At 47.9% G+C, this 20,273-nt stretch overlaps 2 protein-coding genes across 2 annotated transcripts; one reads left to right on the forward strand and one right to left on the reverse strand.

Annotated features, from left to right (window-relative positions):
- Nucleotides 1-1,008: 1,008 nt before the first annotated feature.
- On the reverse strand, nucleotides 1,009-8,349 carry PREB (prolactin regulatory element binding). The gene is made up of 9 exons (XM_060251144.1): nucleotides 8,005-8,349; nucleotides 6,870-7,077; nucleotides 5,990-6,210; nucleotides 5,714-5,794; nucleotides 3,525-3,649; nucleotides 3,249-3,422; nucleotides 2,900-2,972; nucleotides 2,239-2,389; nucleotides 1,009-2,001 (listed from the first exon to the last, which is right to left on the reverse strand). Exons 1-9 carry the CDS (start codon nucleotides 8,137-8,139, stop codon nucleotides 1,907-1,909), a joined length of 1,263 nt encoding a protein of 420 aa, XP_060107127.1. The 5' UTR covers nucleotides 8,140-8,349; the 3' UTR covers nucleotides 1,009-1,906.
- Nucleotides 8,350-13,849: 5,500 nt separating this feature from the next.
- Nucleotides 13,850-15,882, forward strand: TCF23 (transcription factor 23). Its single transcript, XM_060260003.1, has 3 exons — nucleotides 13,850-14,228; nucleotides 14,607-14,876; nucleotides 15,766-15,882. The coding sequence occupies exons 1-3, from the start codon at nucleotides 13,992-13,994 to the stop codon at nucleotides 15,880-15,882; spliced, it is 624 nt and encodes a 207-aa protein (XP_060115986.1). The 5' UTR covers nucleotides 13,850-13,991.
- Nucleotides 15,883-20,273: the final 4,391 nt, after the last annotated feature.

The following is a 20,273-nucleotide window of genomic DNA, read 5'->3' on the forward strand; positions in this document are numbered from 1 at the left end:
ACACAAACTGGCTTTCAGAGATGCATTGCTACTGGGCATAACTCCCACTTCTGGTCTTGGGAAGCCCCCTGCAGAGAAAGCCACAGGACTGGTGACAGCAAACCCATCATGCACCTCTGCCTGTTTTGATTTCCTTCTATATCTGCCAGAGCAGGGCCAGGGGCACCTGTAATCCTCCTGAGCCATCTTTCTGGGTGAAAGGGAGGCCACCATGGACCCTACCTCTAGTCCTTAGGATGAAACACAAGAATACTGTGCCCAGACTAGCTGTGCCTCTGGAGAAAAGTGCCCTTAAATATAGCTGTCATCACTGTGGTCTCAGTGGGTGCCTTTTGCAGCCAAAGGGGATTTCTACTTGGAGACAAGCTAGCTGGGTGCTTGTTGCACAAGGGTGGGGGAAAGAGCATGCAGGTAGCAGCAAAACTGCAGTGGAGTGGCCAGTGGGACTGAATGATAGGATGCTTGGGGAGGCCAAGGATGAGCAGTCACTGAACTCAAGTTCTGAGTTGGTGGCTGCCTCAAGTGGTGAAGGAGGGCCAGTTAAAGCTGCACCTGCTGCTGGTTGAAGCTAGCAGGGGGCATTCATTCTCCACTCACCTCTCTTACTCCCAGAAGTGCTAATGCAAGCAGGTGCAAGTAGCTCGGAGTGGCACAGAAAAGGCATATCTAAATGACAGCAGGGAGTTCCCTGTGTCCCTTGTTCAACTAGCCAGAGGCTGTCAAAGCAGCTGCACTGTGATGGTACAAGGAAAGTGCAGCCACAAACTTGGGACATGTGAAACTACCTTATACTGAGCCAGGCTACTGTACAGTTTTGTCTATGCCAGCCAGGGGTCTCCAGCCTCTTTTGAGCCTATGGGCACCTTTGGAATTCTGGCAGCCACAGATTGGTTGACACAGAACTGGCTGCTGCAAGAGGCAAAACGAGCGCCAGAATGGCTGCTGCAGCTTCCCTTTGGTCACTCAGTGCAGATCCTAGTGCTGTGGTAGCAGCTGCTACTAAAGCAATGTTTTTAAAAAGCAATTTATTAAACACATTGAAATTTATTAAATTAAAAACATGCACAGCCAATCAGATCTCCAGTCAATCAGAAGCCTTGCTGGGCAGAAGCCCCGCCCACTTTCTAAAAATATTTTGCAGGCCCCAGGAAAGGTGCCAGCAGGAGTCACAGTGCCCACAGGCACCACATGCTGGGGACCCCTGGCCTGCCCTATTGAGCTATCAGGTAGAGAGTTGCCCCAGCACCTGCTCCTTGCCGCTGGGCCTTGAACTTGGAAACTTCTGCATGCAAAGCAGGTTGATTTACCACTCAGCCACAGCCCCAACCCTTCCGCCCACACCAGCAACGGTAGAGCAGGAGGGGGCGGCTCAGCTCCACCAGTAGGATGTGCTGCTGTTAGTAGCACCACAGCACCCGCTACAGTCATGCTGGGGCAGCTCCCCCCTCATTCCAACACAGCCCTGCACAAGCTCCCAAAGGAAAGGGAGAGGTGACAGGCAACCAGAGAAGAAGGCGGGGAGAAGAGATTTTGCTCCATCCTATTTAATTGCAGTTGCACGACTTTTGTCTGTTGGATGGAACGGGACTTACCACTCAGAGGCTGGAATGTTTCAACTGAACCGTCAAGAAAAAATGGAGGGTTTGTGTGCGTCTTCCCCCGGGGGATGAGACAGAGGACCAAAGTTCATGCCCAGGACTTGATCCGAGCAAGGCCCCGTCCCCCTTCCTCAGGGCAAGCAGCTCAGCCAAGCACACCTGAGCCACACATTCAAGCAGAGTGAGGCTTGCCCGGCTTTCTGAATCACTCTCCAGTCTGTGAGCCCAGGAATGGGGTCAGTGCAGCCCCCCAGGGAGACTAGAACAGAGTCCAAGCTTTCCCAGCACTCGATCTGGCATGAGGAGGGCTAGAGGAAGCCAGGGAAGGCTAGCTGTAGCAGCAGGACTGTGCCCACCAGCAGCCCAGCACACAAGAGCAGCAGCAGCCACACCGGGAAACTCCCTGGAAAGAGACAAGCATTTGGGTTGTGTGTGCCGCACCATTACCCCACAGTATCACCCCATGCACCATTACCCCACACTCTGCTCTGAAACAGGGAGTGTTGCTCCATGCCCTGTTTCCCAGAAAGGCCTGCTGCAGTGAGAAACAGCTCACTGGCAGGGTGAAGCCTCCAACCTTGGCATCAATGTGCTTCAGCCCTGGCACCCCCAATTTCCACCCTTTTATCTCGGGACGTACGCCGGCAGGGGATCCGGTGCAGACGGCAGCGGCTGTCCACGGCCACGCTCAGCAGGGCCGCCTCGTTGTCCTTCAGCAGATCGGGGGTCTCAGGCAGGAAGGCCACAGCAGTGACCACAATGCCATGTGCTTCTCGCACATAGTACAACCTCTGTGGGTGCAGACAAGGGTTTCTTTAATGGAGGCTCGGCGGGACCCCAGTGTTGCCGAGCAGGGGCCAGACGGGGGGGGGGGGGGCAAACCGGGGGGGCTTGGGAGCCAGACGTGGCTCTTTCACACATATTGTTTGGCTCTCAAAGTCCCCACCACCCTGTTGGCTGGCTTGGAGAATGCATTTAAAGTTAAAGTTGCTTTCTTTCCAACTCTCCCTCCCTCCCCTCAAACATCTGACATTTATTCTATGTCACTCTTATGTTAAACAAGTTTGGCCACCCCTGGGCTAGACCCAATATCAGTGCAGTGCAGAGCCCCTGGAAGCAAAAGCATCGGATTGCCAACCCCTAGATTGAGTCTGCTGGTTAATCCATCCCCATGCAGAAAGCCCCATGTGGCTGCTCCAAAATACAGCCACCTTGGGATCTCAAAGCCCAGAGGCTTTCCTACTCCTAGGAAGTCCCAGCTGACCTGGCCCAGCCTTGGGAGTGAGCTGAAGACCTCATACCTGCAAAGAGAAGGCAACAACGATGGCAACAGAGCCCGTCACAGTGCCCAGACCCAGGAACGTGCCAGTGTCACTGCAAGACACAAACAGACACAGCTGTGAGCTTCAGAGCCAGGCAGGCAGGTGCTACAGCAGCCTGGGAACTTCTAAGATGGACGGTCCCTTTAGCCAATCATTACATCTTGGATAAGGAAAGGTGTCTGGCAGAGGATGTGGCTTACAGGTGAGCACAACTTTCTTCAGAAATAAAATACTATCCCATGCCAGCTACGCACAGTTTTTCTCTGCTCCCCCAACCTTTCAGGAGGAGGGGGGCACAGAAAGGAAGTGGAAGAACCAGTAGGCCTACCTGATGGAGAGGCAGGAGACGACCTCATTGCCGCAAGGCCGGGTGAGCAAGGGCAGGAAGCTGTGCCCGTCCCACTTGGTAATGTAGCAAGGAGGCGGCCGTCGCTCCCGCTTATAAGGTATCTGCACTGTGTACAGCCGCAGAGCCTTGGCTTGGTCCTCCACTGTCCCAAACCTGTGTAAGGAGGAAGTGTCATAACAAGAGGTCTCCCCGCCACCCCAAAGCATAATGAGGCTCCTGCAAGATCCAGGCCACCAACCCAACCAAGCTGATTACCTGCAAGCCTGGTAGCGGTAGGCCTTATCCGGGATGCCTGGGAGGTTCTCGTTCCAGTGCAGCCCTGTCACCAGCTGGTCCCTCTGCCACACGCAACACTGGAAGTCCCGGCCCACCGTCACGACCTGCGGAGCCACAACAGGGCAGCGCTAAATACATCATAAGGATGCTCAACGTCTGCCCACACAATCCCAACCAGAGGCAGGCAGAGGTCACAACTGCTCAGCCCCTTTCTGCCTCCAGCTTTGCCTTTTCTGTTCTTTGCCTCCCTAAAATTTCTGCGAGACATGAATGGGATGGTAGTGCCAGGGTTACTGACTGGCCCGAACTGCAACCAACTCATGATGACCTCTGTGATGCTACACCTTGTGGCGTCTTCAAAGCAAGAGATGAGCAGAGGTGATTGGCTGTTGCCTTCCTCTGCACAGCAGTCCTCATCTTTCTTGTTCTCCCTTCCTGTCCAAGCACTGACCCTGCTTAGCTTCTAAGCTTTGATGAGATCCAGCCTGTCTGAGCTATAAGGGCTCTATGGACATTTTTCTATCATATTATACCTTTCTTTCAAAAAACAATTTACAGTATTTTCTATCAAAGAAATATACTTGTAACTGATATTAAAACTGAATAAAAAGGCAGTGTAAATCTATCTGACTCCATAAGAAGACATTACCACTAAGACAAGTCATTAATTACATTAGGAATTGCTTCTTGTGAGGTTAGATAAACTAGGAGACCAGACAGCACAGAAATCAGAAGAAGAGAGAGGATGTTCAAGCTGAGCAATATCGTCTGTTATCTTGGCCATGACCACAGGAATCCTGCCCCCCCCCCTCTCTCTCTCACACACACACACTCTCTCTCTCTCTTATACTGGAACTAAACAAGGGCTAGGAAATTCCTAGCTATCAGACTCTGGGGCAAGGAAATTTGGAATATTTTTCCAGTCCTGAATGGTGCATGACTTTTGGTTGAGGCAAGCGGGCATCCTTATCCTACTGCTTATGCCATCTATTCGTCCTCCCTTACAATGACTTACCATCTGGATTGTTTTTTGACTGTTTATTACTATTTTATTGTTGGATTTTAACTGTTTTTTATTATGTCCGTAACCTGCCCTGAGCCCGTTATGGAAAGGGCAGAATATAAATCTACCAAAATAAACAAATGTGCTTAGATACAGGTGGAGACTGTTGGAGCCATGCAGGGCAAAGCAGATTATCTGGTCTTTTTTTTTTTTTAAAAAAGACTCCCCCTCTAAACACCTGGCCTGAGAAAGAGCTCGATTCAATTCTAAACCTTCTGAGATATTAAAACCACCTTGGCCTAAAGAAAGGAGTAAAAACCTGCCCTTTGCTCTCTTTCCTCCAAATGCTGGGGTGCTGCTCCCTTGCTCCAGAAAGTGAAATTGCTCCACACTCTCCAAATAGAGGCATATTCCTTAACCCATTGAGGGCATTCACCTTGGTTGGGGGCAGAAAGGCACACAGTTCTCACATGTTCTCCCAGGTTCCTTTTGCCCATGAAAACTGCTCTTGGTTAGAAACAGGCAACTGTCTGAAATTTTGAGCTGGCACACCAACAGCTCTGATAACCACCCGGTTGCTTAAAGAGGAAGGTATACACAGCATTAAGGCAGTTTGAAGCACACCATTCCAGACATATTTTAAGCGCACTTACAGTGTGTACATGTGCTCTATTTAGTGCAATTTATAAGAAAGTATAAGTTTATAAACAAGCATGTATACTGTAGCTACTCAAAGCTGAAACACAAAACCGAAACACTAAGTGTCCTTTTCTCCCCCAAGCGTCCTTGTAATAAGCTTTAATCATCAGGCAGCTGTCACTTTTTTTAGTTTGTAAGTCCGCAATTTGGGTGGAGTCTTTAAGTGTTCAGCTATAAAGATCAAACTGAGAGAATAAGGAACTGTATCCCCAGGATTTTCCACAGTTTTGTGCCTCTGTCCTTCCTTAGCCTTTTCTCTCGAAGATGCTGCTTTTTTTGAAGCCACAGTTTCTCCACATCAAACCCGGATCAACGCATGTTAAGGTTCCGGAGGAAAAAGGAACTTTGAGTAACATGCACTGATCCGTGTGTGATATAGAGCACTGGGAAACAAACCTGCCTTCTCCAACAGATACAGCCTTTTACAGTAGGAACACTACAGACAAATCTAGTTTTGGTCACGCACCTTATTATCTGGACTCAGAGCTATGTCCTCAATTTCTCCATTGTGGGCCTGGAACTCGAGAGCTTTCTTCATGCTGGGAAACTACAGAAAAGGAAAGGGAGAAGAAGTACTTGGCATTGCCACATCCCCATGAGGGCTAATTTGGGGGAGCACTTCCTATACTTTTACATACAAAGAGCCATCTTTGCTGTCCATAATCTAAGCACCCTTTTGACCTCATTCCCAGTTGTAGGCCATCTCCCCCAGCTCTCACCCCTAGACCAGAGCTGCGTGTACCTCCCAGACCCGTAGGAATCCATCCACGCCACCAGTGGCCAGGAGGGTGTGGTCATCGCTAAAGCACACAGCCTTTTGCAGGGCATCAGGGCTGGTATCTGTCTGGACCTGGTGCAGGGTTTCCACAGTCACTTCATTTGTCTCCTTGCGTGTGTCATTGGTGCTATCAGGGCCACTGGCTGGGGGGGCCTTGCGCCTCCGGGGACCCTTCTCATCACCACCTGCAGGCAGAATGAAATCAATAGACAGCTCTTGGCACATGTAGATCAGTCCCTTTCAAATGACTGAGCCAGACCACCTTGCTAGGTTTTTCAACCCCATTTCCTGGGCCCACAGCAAACTGTTCAGAGACCACTGAACTAAGCCGAAAGGGCATGCAGACTCTACCAGCCATGCCCTATAGCCCTGCATATAGGCATTCTGTAAGTCAACCTTTCTGTCCTGCAGTTCTGCTAAAATCTGAACAAACTGGGGCATCTTCAGGAAACACTGAAGGATCTTCCTCTCTGGGGTGGTATTTAATCACTATGGGTAATATGTAGCTATTTTTGTATATTGTATATTTTAATAGGCATTTTCTACATGATGATAGAAAGTGCCATCAAGTCACAGCTGACTTAAGGCAACTCTGTAAGGTTTTCAATGCAAGAGATGTTCAGAGCTAGTTTGCCATTGCCTGCCTCTATGCTGCAACTCTGGTCTTCCTTAGTCTTCCATCCGACTACCACTCAAGGCCGACCCTGCTTAATTTCCAAGATCTGATGAGATCGAGCTAGCCTGGGCCATCCATGGCAGAGCATTTTATAGACAGCAGCTTTCTTTAAAGTTCTCTGGGTGGGATGAGTTACAAAACTAAAAAAGATAACTGCTAAGCACTCACTAGCTTTATCGAGGGAACAATCACCACTACTCCCTTTCTGACTGGGTTTCTGCAAGTGGAAGTTCAAGATGTGGCAGGTGGCATCCTGTCCTGCAGCAATGATGTTTCCAGCCAATGCCATGGTCATGGTGGCTCGCGTCTCTGTGTCGTGCGCATGCAACAATGAAGCGGACAGGTCACCTCCCCTCCAGTCCAATTGCAAGAAATGCTGGGAAAGAGAGATGGAGAAAAGATTTAGGGGAACAGCTCACAAAAAATACAGAAAATAGCTTCCATAATCAATCCCTTTGCATTTCCAGGTGTTTCCAATTTTGCCCCGTCCTGCCAGTCATAACTGGGAAGAGGATGTGTACCATACAATTGCCAGCCCTGCCCCCACAATGGCACTATCTCAGCCTCCTGCTTCTGGTCCCTGAAACTAGAAGGACTGCAGCAAGGAATCCACAAGTCAATGGAGAGAACAGCAGCTCCAGAACACTGCAGTCAGAATCTCCCCAACTGCACAAGGCAACCTTTCACGTTCCTCATTCCAGAGCACAAAGAGGCAAGGTAACATCTGTGGAACACCAGTTCCAGATAGCTGCCTTAGTCTGTAACAGCAATATAAAACAGCACTGGCACTTTTAGGACTCTGAACATTTATTCCAGCATTAGGATTAAGAATATAAGAACATAAGAGAAGCCATGTCGGATCAGGTCAATGGCCCATCCATTTGTGTATCAGAGATCACTTCAGAAGATGCATGAAGCGGCCATCTATAAATCCTTTTTAGACTCCTGCATCTGATGAAGTGAATGCTAACACATGAAAGATTAGATAAATCTTTAGTCCCTGAAGTACTACGAGACTCCGTTTTCTTTCTCTGGAAAGTGCCAGGTAAATACAGTGCAAAGTGTCTGTTCCCTGGACAGAGGGCAGCTACATCTAGCACTTCCCAGACCATGTACCCCAGCAAGAGATCCACCTGTCTCAAGACGCAACAGTGATGCTGCTTCTGCCCGATGGCCAGGTGACAGGCACAGAACTGGCTCTCTCTAATCCAAGCAGTAGCCCAGGGCTCGTGGGCACGCTGACAGGTGTAGTGCCAGCCTGGTGCCAGTGTGATGGGCGCAGCTCTTCCTTCCCTCTCCTTACCAGGCCATTCTTGATGCCGGTCTTGGCAGCTCCGCCGCCACCCCCGATCACAGCCAGACCAGCCTCGCGATGCACGCGCAAGGCATAGAGAGGGAAGGGAGCCCGGTAGAGCTCCGGGGGTCGCCGGGGGGCCATGGTCTGGATGACAGAGGGTCAAAGGTCAACTCATGCCAACCCCAAGTAGACTTTCCCTTCACTTAAGCCTCCCTCTGGCACGACCTCTGGCCCTTTTTTCGCCCGCCCCCCGATGTCCTCCCCTCCTCTTCCTCCTCCGTTCCAGTCCGTTCCCGGTAGCAGCGGCTCTCAGACCCCTACTGGGCATGCGCACACTTCGCGATCGTCTTCTTCTTCTTCTCTGCGCAAGCGCAAACGTATGGCTACACGTCAGCATAAAAACTTAGCCGGCCGGTGCGCAGGGCTTCTCGTCACGTGACAACCTCATGACTTCACATACTTATATGCGCCATTTTTCTGAAGGGCGGAAGTTGGGCAGTGTAGAGCTCTTTTAAAGAGGCGCCGCAGTTAGTTGCTGACTTGTTCAGTCAGAAGGCAAAGGACAGTGCTCCATGGTAACCCCCGGGAAGGGGGTTACCTGTATACTCTGTGTTCTCTAACAGTTTCCTTTTGTCCAGACTACATCAGGAGTTACATTCCCACCAGTTACATTCCTGACAAAGGGAGTTTGTCTCTCCAAAACTTATGTCCCCAAAATCTCGCTGCTCTCTAAGGTACTACTGGATTCTAGCTGTATTCACACATGTTTGCCATTGAAAACTATCTGGAAACTTAAGCTGGTCAGATATGAGGCAGTCAGAGTGGCTGGCGTTGGAGCTGGATACGTGGATGGAATCATTGCTACAGGCTATAGTGAAAGTAGATGCATGCTTGTTTTCAGGCACAATTCAATGTACTGATTTCTTAGCTTTAAGGCTACAGTTGCCAGCCTTCAGAACCTGGACATCTCATGCTATTTCAGTTGATCTCCAGATGACCAAGATTAGTTCCCCTGGATAAAATGACTGTTTAGGAGGGTGGATTTAGAAGCTCCAGATGTGACCCTGGAATTACAGGTCATCTCCAGACTACAAAGTAGTTCCTCTGGAGGAAATGGATAATTTGGAATGTAGATTCAATGTCATTGTACTCCACTGAAGTTCCTATTATCCCCACCCCCCAAATCTCCCAACTAGGATCTGGTCCCCCCCATCCCCCACTGGTGGCAAAGGAGGACCTTACAACCCTACTGTGGTATTATATCATGCTGAGGTCCCTTTCCTTCCCAAACACTGCCCTTCCCAGGCTGCATCCCTAAAATCTCCAGGTATTTCCCAACCAAGAGCTGCAACCCTACATTAGACTTGGAGCCAGCATACTCAAAAGAATGCTTCCTCTCATAGTAACCATCCTGCCAATTAAGAGCCTGCTCTCTGTGCCCCACCTGCAGATATGGAGTGGGTGGCAGAGACAGGGCTTTTTGAGTAGTGGCACCCTTGCATTTGGAAGTCTCCCCCCCCAGCAATGTTCATGCAGCCCCTGCTTTACTGTCCTTTATGTGCCAGTCTAAAACATGTCCTATTACCCAGCCTTTTGACTGAATGTTCCATTTTTAAAGCTGTCTTTTAATGCTCTGCTTCTAGCCTAAGGCCTGTTTTAAGGATATAATTTCTCCTTCCTGGATGTTTTTATAGCTTGCTTTGATAATAGTTATAAAATCATTGGTTTAATTATTTTATTGTACTTGGTTTTATTTTTTAGCTCTCTCGAGCAGGACTTTGACATGCCACTTTTCTGAATTAAAAAAAGAAACTAAATGATATATGCCACGCAAGCACACCTTCTTTGGCTCAGATTGGAAAAGGGCTGCCTCCAAGCTGGCTAATTGCATACTTCTTTAAAGTTTTCATAGCATGACCAATTGTCTAGGTGCTATACGTGTCCTCTGGCCAGAGCCCGTCTCCAGAGTGCTCCATTTTGTGCTAGGTGACCAACAATGTTCCTTCTAAGCTGAGTTAGTGTGAGCTAGCTCACAATTTTTAAGCCTCTGACTCACACATTTTTGTCTTAGCTCAGGAAAAATGGCTCCAGAGCTTGTCTATGCTGGGCAGAATTGCTGCAATTAAAATGAATGTTCTACCAAGAATTATATTTTTATTTCAAACAATTCCAATTGTGAAGGACAATAAACAATTCGATAAATGGCAACGAAAAGTCTCAGAATTTGTATGGGGGGGCAAGAAACCAAGAATTAAAATGAACATTTTAACTGATGCAAAAGAAAGAGGAGGTTTCCAACTGCCAGATTTAAAACTGTATCATGATGCAGTATGTTTGGTATGGATTAAAGATTGGATGACATTATTAAACAAGAAGCTGCTGGTGTTAGAAGGTCATGGAAATATTTTTGGTTGGCATGCATATATGTTTTATGGGAAAAATAAGATGGATGGTTTTTTCTCACACCATTATATAAGAAGAAACTTGCTAAGTACTTGGGTAAAATATAAAAAAAATGGTGACGAGAGAAAGCCGTTATGGATTGTGCCAAGGGAAGTATTAAAATTATCTTCAGAAACTGATGCAGGGATGTGTTTAATGTACAATCAACTATTAAAAATACATGATGGAGGAAAAGTGGAATTAAAATCAGTTGAAGAATTACAATACAAATATAATTGGTTTCAACTACAACAAATTAAGAGCTTGGTGAAAAAGGACATTAAAAATGAAGGCATAAGACAGGAGCAAACAGAATTGATAAAAATGCTGTTGGGTGATAATGAAAAGTTGATTTCAAGGATTATAAATTACTATTGAAGTGGTCAACAGAAGAGGAAGTAGTTAAATCTCAAATGATAAAATGGGCAATTAATTTTAATAAAGAAATTCAAATGGAATCTTGGGAGTATTTATGGAAGAACTCTATGAAGATTTTGACATGTTATAACATTAAAGAAAACTGTTATAAAATGCTGTATAGATGATACATGACACCTAAGAAACTGGCAAAAATGAATAATCAGGTGTCAGACAGATATTGGAAATGTAAAAAACATGAAGGATCTTTCTACCATATGTGGTGGACTTGTGAAAAAGCAAAACAATTTTGGCAAATGATTCAGAAAGAAATGTCAAAAATTTTAGGTTATGACATTAAGAGGTCTCCAAAAAAAAGGTATTTTTGTTGGGATTGCAAATGGAAAGTTTTCCAAAACAAGATAGAACGATGGTGTGGTATCTGCTTTCAGCTGCAAGGACATTGTATGCGCAGCTATGGAAGCAAGACAAAATACCAGAAAAATGGTACTGGATTTTAAAAGTTTTGTCATGGAGTGAAATGGATACACTTACAAGAATCTTAAAAGACTATGATTTTGAGAAGTTTAGGAAGGAATGGGAGAAATTTCACAACTATGTTGAAAAACAATGGAAAGTAAAAGGACACTTGGTGATTTTTGATAAAAACAGGAGGTGGAATAATGGACTAGAATTTATAAAGGGAAAATTTTCTTATTGAAAAATGAAGACGAATTTTTAGAGTTAACTTTTCTTATTTTATATTTTTATTTCTTCCGTATTGATATAAGGTTCTAAAATGGGGATTCTTGATTTGTTAAGTTACCTTGTTTCTTTTTTCTTTAATTTTAAAACACCAGCGGAGATCAAGAAAAAGGGAGGGAGGAGGAGGGGGGGGGAAGTGATGTTTTTATTTTGTATTATTTTAAAATTTCTTATAGATTTCTATAACAATATATTGCTAATTAATAAAATTGTTTAAAACTGGGAAATTGGCTCCAGAGCAAACTAATTTATGCAGTAGCTCACAACTTTAATGCCAGTAGTTCACAACGTAGAATTTTTGCTCACAAGACTCCACATCTTAGAGGGAACTTTGGTGACCAATTATGCAATCCAAGAATGCTTTTCTGGGAATGAGATGTTAGTAGACTTCAGTAGGATTCTGAGTAGACCTGATTAAAATGGCACTAAAAGGCAAGGATGGGAAGAGAAAGGTCAAGGAACAGTAGGGACAGGGTCCGCCAGTGAAAGTGGACACATAGCTAAGGAAGTTCAGGTAATATTTCCTGGACCTGAAGCCCTACTAGTCCACCATTCTGTTTCTATTTGAAGCCTGGAGAAGTCTACAAGCATGAAGGAAGGCAAACCCAACCACTCCAGCAACTAGTATTCAGAGGTACACTGCTCCTGAGCATAGAAGTTCCATTTGTGATGGGTAGCCATTGATAAACTTGACCTTCCTGAAAAGGCCTTGTTAAAAACATGGTAGTAAAAGCCCCGCAGGAACTCATTTGGATATTAGGTCACACCCCCTGACATCACCATTGTTTCACACAGGTGATTTTGTTTCTACAAAAAAGCCTAGCAGGAACTATTTCCATATTAGGCCACACCCCCTGATACCAAGTCAGCTGGAACTGCATTCCTGTGCGTTCCTGCTCAAAAAAAGCCCTGTAGAGGAAAAAGAGGCGGCTTGGCAATGAGAAGGGGGAGAACATTCCATGGCGGAACTCAAAGAGATACCAGTGGGAGAAGGTGCCTTCTTCAATGAAAGAAGCAAGGTCAGGAGAAGATGAGGAGAAGCATATATTCAAGTTGAGAGGTAAAGCATTTAGAGCTGAGTACAAAGTCTACCTCTCCAGTCTGTTCACGAGCACCCAAAATAGGCTCTGCTGCTATACATGTGGTTTCCAGACAGATCCATTGAACAGCTGCACTGTAAATGAATTTTAAACAGGAATCTTTTGGCATCCTATCCAAAACTGTGAAGGTGATGGACAAGTTGCAGAAAAGTTGGATTACTCCATCTCCATGAGGGCAGTGGGTCTTTCACCAGGGACAAGCCAAGGCTGTAGAGAGCCACCTCCTGGCTGTAGATGAAGCAGGAACCCTGCACCAAAATACGTGTTTAGGCTCACTGTCAGGCATTTCTAGTTATAAGATTCCAGTAGCAGGGCTGAGGAAGACCTAGGAGAGTCTGTCAGCTAGAATGGACAGTGTCTGGCGAGATAAGGCAATACTCCGATGTTAAGGTTAGTCTCTGGAGTGAGACAAAGCTCTGGAGTTCCAAAACGTCATTTGGCAGGGAATACCTGCAGGGACTGGCAGACAGGGTAGTATGTAAGCAAGCCCCTGTTTGAGAGGCTGAGTCCGAGGGCAGGGGCTATGGCTCAGTTGCAGAGGGTCCCAAGTTCAGTCTCTGGCATCTCCACTTAAAAGGGATCAGGTTGCACGTGAAGTGAAAGACTTGCACTCAAGACCCTGGATAGCGGCTGCCAGTCTGAATAGACAATACTGACTCTGGTAGACCCAGGGTCTGGTTCAGTATAAGTTAGCTTCATGTGTCCATTTCTTCTCAATGCTGATCTCTAGTCCGGAGGAGGAGGAGGAAGAAGATGATGATATTGGATTTATATTCCACCCTATACGTTGAATCTCAGAGTCTCAGAGCGGACACAATCTCCTTTACCTTCCTCCCCACCCCCACCACAACAAACACCCTGTGAGGTAGATGGGGCTGAGAGAGCTCTTACAGCTGCTGCCCTTTCAAGGACAACTCCTATAAGGGCTATGGCTGACCCAAGGCCATTCCAGCAGTTGCAAGTGGATGATTGGGGAATCAAACCCTGTTCTTCCAGTTAACAGTCTGAGCACTTAACCACTACACCAAACTGGCTCCTTCTCTCTAGGGGGTTCTCTCTGACAAGAGGAGCCAGGGTGGAGCTGGCCAAGCTATCCCAGAGCAGCAGCAGCAGCAGCAGGGGGCTGGGCTGGTGCTTGGACCTCCCAGGAAAGCAGTGTACTGCATGGGTGGTTGGGAGGCTGGGCTGGTTCCCAGGGAATCTGTCAGGAGCCAGCATCTCTCTCTGCAACAGCAAAGTGGCAACTAGAACTTCTGCTCTTCCTGGGAACCACCAGCTGCTGAAGAAGTGCACGGGTGCCTTTTGGCCTCTATATCAACAGCAGGAAGCATGGCTGAACTGAAGGAGGCGGGTGCTGATCAGGAGATACCCGTGTTAGGCACTGGGACCCTTGAACTAGCTCATCTCCCACACTGTGGAAGCTGCAAAGACATCCAGAGGAAAACCTGGTCCTCCTTCAGCAATAGGAAAACGGGACAAGCAGAGCCGGGCAGGGGGCAAAGAAGAAGCAGCAGAAGAGTAGCCCCGCTGCCTAGTGATGGACCACAGACCTCAGCCACAAATAGGGTAATGTAATTAATGGAGCATGCTAGTGGGGAATAGCAGGGGATGCTTCATGCTCTGGGGTGGGCGGGTGCATTTACTTCTGTGGACTTAGAAAGATATAACTCTATTTAGGACTGCAGTGTCAGCCCCTAAATATTACAGGTTTTGGAATATCTGGAGCTGTGAAATTTTGAAGGCGTTTTCTGAGATGGGCTTAGATTAGTGCAATTATTAAAGAGATCCAATGGTAGAGGGTGAAGCTGCATGCAGTGCTTGAGGAACCAGAGCAGGCAGGTGGGGCTGCTTCAGTTGTACGGGGAGCATTAAGGAGGGGCACAGCTGGGGTGGGAGGCAAGTCCATTTGTCTGCGTTTCTCAAGCTGCTGCCTCCTTTCCTCAGGGCCAAAGGCGCGCCACTCTCACCCACAGAGTAGCCACGGGGGCACAGTGCCCAATGAATGCCGCTCGAGAGCGAAGCCGGGTACGGACTCTCCATCAGGCGTTCTTGGCACTGCAAGCGGCTCTGCCCACAGTCCCACCAGACACCAAGCTCTCCAAGCTAGATGTGCTTCTCCTGGCAACCAGTTACATTGCCCACCTGAGCTGGACCCTTGAGCAAGGCCCCCCCATGCCCAGGATGACCCCGACGGCCTTCTTGCACCCTCTGAAGGTAATGGGTGCTGCTGAGCTGCCCAGAATGAGTGGGATTGGTTAAGCATCATTAGGGGAAAGCTACTGCTAAGTGACTCCTTACAGTCTTGTCACTTTTCCCTATTTACATCTCAGCCCGTGGCCTTTTGAAGGGGTGGCAAAATGGATGTGCAGGAGGCGGCCCAGGCTAGCCACATCTTGTCAGATCTCAGAAGCTAAGCAAGGTCGGTCCTGGTTGCTATTTGGAAGGGAGACCATTGAGGGATGCGCTGTGCAGAGGAAGACAATTGCAAACTACCTCTGAATGACTCCTGGCTTTAAAACCCTATGGGAGGTTGCCATGAGTTAGCTGCAAAAAGCAAAAAAGGTAAAGGTAGTCCCCTGTGCGAGCACCAGTCGTTTCTGACTCTGAGGTTATGTTGCTTTCACATTTTCACAGCAGACTTTTTATGGGTTGGTTTGCCATTGCCTTCCCCAGGCATCTGCACTCCCCCCCCCCCAGCAAGCTGGGTACTCATTTTACTGACCTCAGAAGAATGGAAGGCTGAGTCAACCTCAAGCCAGCTACCTGAACCCAGCTTCCACCAGGATCAAACTCAGGTCATGAGCAGAGCTTAGGACTGCAGTACTGCAGCTTTACCACTCTGCACCATGAGGCTCTTATGTTAGCTGCAACTTGATTACAAAAGGGGGGGGATGCTGTAGTAGGGTGGGGGTAGAAGAAAGAAAGAGGGGGGGACATCTGCATGTCAACCCCTGCTTCTTTTGTGTGGGGTGCTGCTGAGTGTCATGTCCCTGAAAGCCCCTATATTGGCTTGCTAGCGTTTTATCAAATAGCAGAATCCTTTGAGGACTCAGAAGGCTTGGGGATGCCTTCCTGTAACATTCCCCCTCTTCTTTATTTGCAGAAATGGCCCATGCGGTCCTGCCTCTATGCCAGCTCCTGGACTGAAGGCATCCCCACACCCACTCTCTTCGATGGCTGGTCCCAGCCTAGTCCTGAGGCTAGAGGAGCATCTCTGTGACCCCCTCGCAATGCCCCTCCTCCGTACACTGCACTGTAGTGGCTTCAGATGGTGATGGCTGTTTCTCTTCTATGGCAGAACTTTTGCTGCACCGGGGAAATCTAAAGGCCTTTCCTTGCCCTCTTCTTCCTCCTCACCTACTTGCCAGCTTCAGGAGAGCTCCCTCTGCTTTGTGCTAGGATTCCCCCCCCCCTTAGTCCTAGCCAAGGCTTTACTTGTAGTAAAAGCCCACCAATAACTCATTTGCATATTAGGCCACACCCCCTGACACCAAGCCAGCCAGAACTGCTTTTCAAAAAGCCCTGGTCCTAGCTGTCTACCGCTTTAATGGGGGGAATGGGGATGCATAGCCCTTCGAGGTTTGCTGTGACTGTCAATGAGTCACAAGGACCTACTGTTTCCCCAATTAAATGGGGAACATATAGATCACTCTGGATGGCTACTAGTCACAATGGCTTCTAGCCGTGATGGATACCTATTCTCACCAGCATTAGAGGCAGTATGTCCGTATATCCGTTTTTGGGGGGCACAGGCAGGAGGATACTGTTATATTCATCCTCTTGTGGGCCTCCTAGAGGCAGCTGATCGACCACTGTGAGAACAGAATGCTGGACTAGGTGGTCCTTTGGTCTGATCCAGCAGGACTCTTCTTATGTGCTTATGGTCATTATTGTTCTACACAGCAATTTCTGTTTTCCAAACAGCTAAGAGAATGAGTAACAAAAAATGTACCTGAAAGTATCATTCTATGTAAAATGACTCACATTTTTGTTGCTTTTCCCCCCATGTGTAAAACCAGACTTATTTCCCCTCCTCCTTCTCTTTTGAAAACATGGTTTTTTGAAGCTGAAAAACAAGTCTGTTTGAATTGCATTGGGACATGCGATTTTGCCTTCACACAGAGACATTGATTCACAGTATGTTTCCCATTTGCAGTGGATGCTGCTGTTGCATGAAGAATGATTCATAAACATCATAAACAAAGAGAACTTGCTCTCCCAATACTTCTCTGACATGGGTCTGTGAGCATATGCAGCGTGCCTTTCAGTAACACAGAGCACAGATAAGGTCTTCCAGTTCAGATTATGGGAGTCCAGGCAGCTTAAGGGCCCAGCACTTGAGCCCGTGAGGTGAGATAATGTGGGTAAGAAATTCTTCCTTTCTGTGGCAGTTCATGGGTGCTGTAGGACCAGCTGGTATCCCAGTAGCAAGTTTCAGAAGCCCCCCCCCCAACCCTCCCCATGTAGGGAAACAATTGAGGAGTAGCAGCTGTGGCTGTGCTCTGGGAAAGAGGCCGGGGCCAAGGCTGAGCACATAAATCTATCCTGGGCCTGGCTTGGAGCCTGGACTAACGAGCACGTTAATGAGTCGGCCTCCTGCCTTCCTCTTCCAGGTACTGGCAGGGACACATCTGATGAGGCAGGGAGAGTCACCCCTGCCTTGGGTAACTCCTAGCTTTCCTTCTCCTTCCCACATATCTCAAAACTATTTTTGACCCACTGCATTCTCAATAAAAGTTGGCCGAGTTATTCCCAAGCAGCTGGCTACCCATGGGTCAAGGCCATCCAGAGCTGTTGTCTGGGAGATGCAGGAAGACCATGGGACAGGGGAATCTCAGATCAAGAGCTCAGCTCGATCTTTCAAGGGGAGTGTAATCCCATCCCACAACAGGAGAAGCTGACAGGTAGTAGATTAAGGATAGGCAAAAGAAAATACTTGTCTGAAGAAGTGAGCAGTGACTCATGAAAGCTCCTTAAAAAAAAAAAAGGGTAAAGGTAATCCCATGTGCAAGCACCAGTCCTTTTCAACTCTAGGGTGATGTTGCTTTCACAATGTTTTCACGACAGACTTTTAATGGGGTGGTTTGCCATTGCCTTCCCCAGTCATCTGTAGTTTACTCACAGCAAGTTGGGTACTCATTTTACCAACCTTGGAAGGCTGAGTCAACCATGAGCCAACTACCTGAACCCAGCTTCCACCAGGATCGAACGCAAGTCATAAGCAGAGCCTGGACTGCAGTACTGCAGCTTACCACTCTGCGCCACGGGGCTCTTATGAAATCTCCTACCCTACCACAAATGTTATTAGTCTTTAAGGTGCTACTGGACTCTTCCTCTTTTCTGCTGCTACAGACAGACTAACACTGCTTTAAAAGGGAATTAGATAGATTCATGGAAGACAGGTCTGTCAGTGGCTACTAGCCATGGTGACTGAGGGGAACCTCCGCATTCAGAGATATATCAGGGGGAAACCTCAGCCTCTATGCCCTGTTGTTGACCATCCAGAGGAACTGGTTGGCCAATGTGTGAGACAGGATGTGTGCCAATGTGTGAGACAGGATGCTGGACTAGATGCACTGGTCTGATCCAGCAGGGCTCTCCTTATGCTCTTAACCTCCATTCCCAGACCAGCTTTCATCAACCTCAGCACATCTGTTTTGCCTGGATCTAAGCACCCGTTTAACATAAGAATGTGCATACGTACTGGCCTTAGTCAAGTGGCAGGAGTAGCTCAGAACACTTTTTACCATCTGGGGCTAGTTCTCCGGTTGCCCCTGCTCTTAAAGGTGACCTGTCCACCAACATACCCTTGTTACTTGCCTCCGATAACATTGATAAAAGTCACAGATGCCTCTGATATTATCCAGAGTTGACTACTGTAACACATCCCATGTAGGACTCCCTCAAAGAAATTTCAGCTGTTCCAAAATGTTGTAGCAAGAGTCCTTATGGGCATCTGCTGGAGGAATCAGTGCTATATCATCTGCAGCATCTGTTTTACTTCTGCGCTTAATGCAAGATATTAGATTTGACGTTCAAAGCTTAGGCTAGGACTACCTGATGGATGGCCTCCACCCCATCAACTGACTTGAAGTGGGCTTTTGGAGTTTGCTTAGAACTCTGCATGGAAAGGTGATTTTTGTGCCCTGAATGGATTGCCAGGGGCATGTAAAGTGGCTCTCAGCAGTCTCTTCGCATCTGCAACACTGCTTCCCTTTGGCAACGTACCAAGGTTTGAACAGTTTCAGGCCAAGTATTCAGGCCAAGTCCTCCTCCCACAGATGGCTTTTGGGGATCACAGTACAGGTCAACAGGGAGAGAGGACTGCTGTAGGGCTCTTGTATCCATTTTACTGATTTTTTTACTGTTTCTTTGCATTGCTATTTGGAGCCCAAAGGATGAGGTTGAGTTAAGTGGGGAAAATAGTAGACTAAGCATGTTTGGGGGTGTGGCAAGGAAAGCTGCTGTGGCTTCCACTTGCTGCAGAGCTGGAGTGATGAGTGGCTGTAGGAGGGGTTGGAGAATCACAGAAGACATTCAGGGTTTGCCGGCTCCTTTCCTGCAGTTGCTGGAGCTTTGACACAGCAAGCCTGTGACCCTCCATCCTTGACTCCCCAAACCGATTAAAGCAGTGAACCTTTGCACCTTGGCACGCCTGACCAAAACCAAGGCCAAGCAGCTGTTGCTGCCCTAATCTCTTGGGGAAGTTCTGTACTTGGCAGGGGGGTGTGCCACAGATTTGGAGGAAGGGCAGGTTCTAAATTAATAAATAAAACAGCTACTGCTGGAATCTGCAGGGGTGCCTTACAGACAACTCACAGTCTGACATCACTCTAGTGTGTACAGAAAGGCCAGGAATGGTTTCCGAATTCCACAAGGTGGGGCAGTAACTCTGGCATCCATCTCACAACCCAGTTCTCCATAGCATGTGCTCAAAGAGCAGAAATGGAAGAGGGAAGATCTCCACCAAGCGCTGCCCACCTCAAACCCAGCAGGCCTGAGAATGTAAATAAGAAATAGAAAGTATTCCTCAGGGCTGATGTCACATGCTGTGAGGTGGGGCAGCTGCCAGGGCCCAGGTGGGGCCCACTGCTGTTGATCCCCCAACTCATGCACCTCCCCTGCCATCTGTCTGCATGCCTTTCTCTGTCTGGTTGCTTGAAGTGCTCTGCTGCCCATGTTCCTGGCTGTCCAGCATCACCGAAGAAAGGTGCACAGTAGAGAGACACACTCACTGGCCAGTGTTGTTGGGGAAAGCGTGGGGGGGCAGGTACTGCAGGCAACTGAGCATGGGCAGTGAGAAGGCCTATGAGAGGGAGAAGAATACTCATGCAGGTGAGGGCACACAGGTGGGTGGTGGAAAGGTATGAGTGGGGACTTTTGGTGGGTGGGCAGACAGGGCCTCTGGCCACTTTCTGCCCACAGCCTTTCAAAACCTGGAGCCCGCCCTGGCATTATTTAGTTATTTTCTTTCATCCCACCATTAAGTGGTGTGTTTTCCTTCCACTCTAATGAGCAAAGTCTGAAACCTTTCTCCACCCCAAGGAGCCTTCCTCTAACTGAACTCTAGCAAAATTTCATCTAGCCTAAGGGAGGATTCCATGCCCTTAC

This window comes from Heteronotia binoei, chromosome 1 (genome assembly GCF_032191835.1).
Source record: "Heteronotia binoei isolate CCM8104 ecotype False Entrance Well chromosome 1, APGP_CSIRO_Hbin_v1, whole genome shotgun sequence".
Lineage (NCBI taxonomy): Eukaryota > Metazoa > Chordata > Lepidosauria > Squamata > Gekkonidae > Heteronotia > Heteronotia binoei.

What these genes read in the sequence shown, in the direction of transcription:
- PREB (XM_060251144.1), bottom strand. Translation starts at nt 8,139, where the DNA reads ATGGCCCCCCGGCGACCCCCGGAGCTCTACCGGGCTCCCTTCCCTCTC. An exon ending in CCGGCATCAAGAATGGCCTG is followed by an intron (nt 7,078 to 8,004) that starts GTAAGGAGAGGG and finishes TCTCTTTCCCAG; the next exon opens with CATTTCTTGCAATTGGACTG. An exon ending in GATTCCTACGGGTCTGGGAG is followed by an intron (nt 5,795 to 5,989) that starts GTACACGCAGCT and finishes CCTTTTCTGTAG; the next exon opens with TTTCCCAGCATGAAGAAAGC.
- TCF23 (XM_060260003.1), top strand. Translation starts at nt 13,992, where the DNA reads ATGGCTGAACTGAAGGAGGCGGGTGCTGATCAGGAGATACCCGTGTTA. An exon ending in AGACCTCAGCCACAAATAGG is followed by an intron (nt 14,229 to 14,606) that starts GTAATGTAATTA and finishes TCCTTTCCTCAG; the next exon opens with GGCCAAAGGCGCGCCACTCT. An exon ending in CCTTCTTGCACCCTCTGAAG is followed by an intron (nt 14,877 to 15,765) that starts GTAATGGGTGCT and finishes CTTTATTTGCAG; the next exon opens with AAATGGCCCATGCGGTCCTG.